The following is a 1,725-nucleotide window of genomic DNA, read 5'->3' as shown; positions in this document are numbered from 1 at the left end:
GTGTGCGTGTGTCTATACTAATGAATATATGTATGCCCGTGTGTGAATGTGTATAATACACACACACACATAGCAATGTAGTGGTGGTGTTGGTGGTAGTAACGTGTAATAGTAGTTATACTAACAGCTGCTTTATATTTGGTAACTAATAATACTATTTCTAGTTCCAACTTTATTACTGGTTCTCTTTCTACCAATAATATCGCTAATATTACGACTGTCACCACCACTACTATCCACTACGGCCATTGCTACCTACCACTATCACCGCTACTATTGTTACCACCACCATTACGACTACCACCTGCCATTGCTGCAACTACTACTACTACTACTACTACTACAGAAACGTTGTTGATCGCAGCAAATGACTGGTATTTCATTTTTTGTCGATCCCAGAATGATGAAAAGACAGTCTATTGATGTCGGGTCTACTTGCTGGTGTCACGTAAAAAGCACCCGGTACACTCTGTAGAGTGGTTGGCGTTAGGAAGAGCATCCAGCTGTAGAAACCATGTGAAAACAGACAGCTGGAGCTTGGTGCATCTACTTGGATTTACCAGCTCCTGTCAAACCATCCAACCCGTACCAGCATGGAAAATGGACATTAAATGATCACACACACACACACACACACTCGTAGCCGGAAGCCAATTATTGTTATCGCTTTATAATAAAACCTGTTTGATAACAATAAGCAACTGATAACATTAATATCAGAACTGTCGACTCTGTTAAAGTTCAGATAATTAATTTTAATTCATTTTAAAATAGTTTGTGGCTGAATAATTGTAATGAAAATAAACGATTTGATAATACTATTTCTGATTATAATAAACCACTTCTTGTGCATGTGTGGAGGGTTCTGACAGTGTGTGTGTGTGTGCTACAGGGTGGGGTGGGGGAAAATGGCGAAACTACGTGGACACACGATCTCCTGAAAATAGCAGCCAAATCCCTCTCATACCACACTCCAATGGTTATTCGCTGGATCGCATTATGTTCCAGGAATGATAAAGTGCTGGAGTAGTCATGGTCGGCGTTCCTTTGTCCACAGGGCTGCTCCAACATGGTCTAACTTGGACCTAAACAACAACAACAAAGTGTTGAAGCTAGGTGACCTTAGCTGTCAGCTGACTGGACGTTATTGTAGTTCATTTTCGGAAAGAGAGAGAGAGAGAGAATGGGGAGGGGAGACACAGAGTAACGTAGTAATGCGTACGTTCAACGTTGAAGCCGATGACGTTTTTTTCCTTCTGGCAAGCGAAGTCGTGCCGGCTTTGGTAACCAGTTCCTAATTGCTGTTGGTTACACTCAGTGTTAACCCTCCTCCTACCTGCCTCTTTCTCTATTTACTCCTCTCTCTCTGTTTTTCTTCTCGTCTTCTTTCTCTATCTCTCTCTTTGCTTCACCCACTGTTTTTTTCTCTCTCTCTGTTTTTCTTTCTTGCTCTCTTTCTCCCATTCTCTTCACTTCTCTTTCATTCTTTCTCCCTTTCTTAATAACCTCCTCCCTCGCTTTACCACTCTGCCCTCCACTCTTCTCTATCGATCTATCTCATTCTATATCTCTCTTTCTCTGCTTTCATTCTCTCTTTATATCTTCTGTGTCTCTATTTCTCTCTCTTCCTCACTGTCTATTTGCCTGTCGTCTGCTTCTCTCTCTCTCTCTCTCTCTCTCTCTCTCTCTCTATCTATCTATATATATATATATATATATATAGAG

General features: G+C 41.1%; 1 protein-coding gene across 1 annotated transcript in view; it reads right to left on the bottom strand.

Annotated features, from left to right (window-relative positions):
• LOC106877806 (plasmanylethanolamine desaturase) overlaps nucleotides 1-311 on the bottom strand; it is a 6,528-nt gene extending 6,217 nt beyond the window's left edge. Inside the window, exon 1 of the mRNA XM_052978088.1 lies at nucleotides 260-311. Within this exon, the coding sequence (XP_052834048.1) occupies nucleotides 260-311 (52 nt within the window). The remainder of the gene's footprint in view (nucleotides 1-259) is intronic.
• Nucleotides 312-1,725: the final 1,414 nt, after the last annotated feature.

Source organism: Octopus bimaculoides, chromosome 30 (assembly GCF_001194135.2).
Source record: "Octopus bimaculoides isolate UCB-OBI-ISO-001 chromosome 30, ASM119413v2, whole genome shotgun sequence".
In the NCBI taxonomy this organism is placed as follows: domain Eukaryota; kingdom Metazoa; phylum Mollusca; class Cephalopoda; order Octopoda; family Octopodidae; genus Octopus; species Octopus bimaculoides.
Note: the sequence above shows the minus strand (reverse complement) of the source record. Positions and strands in the feature narration are given on the sequence as shown.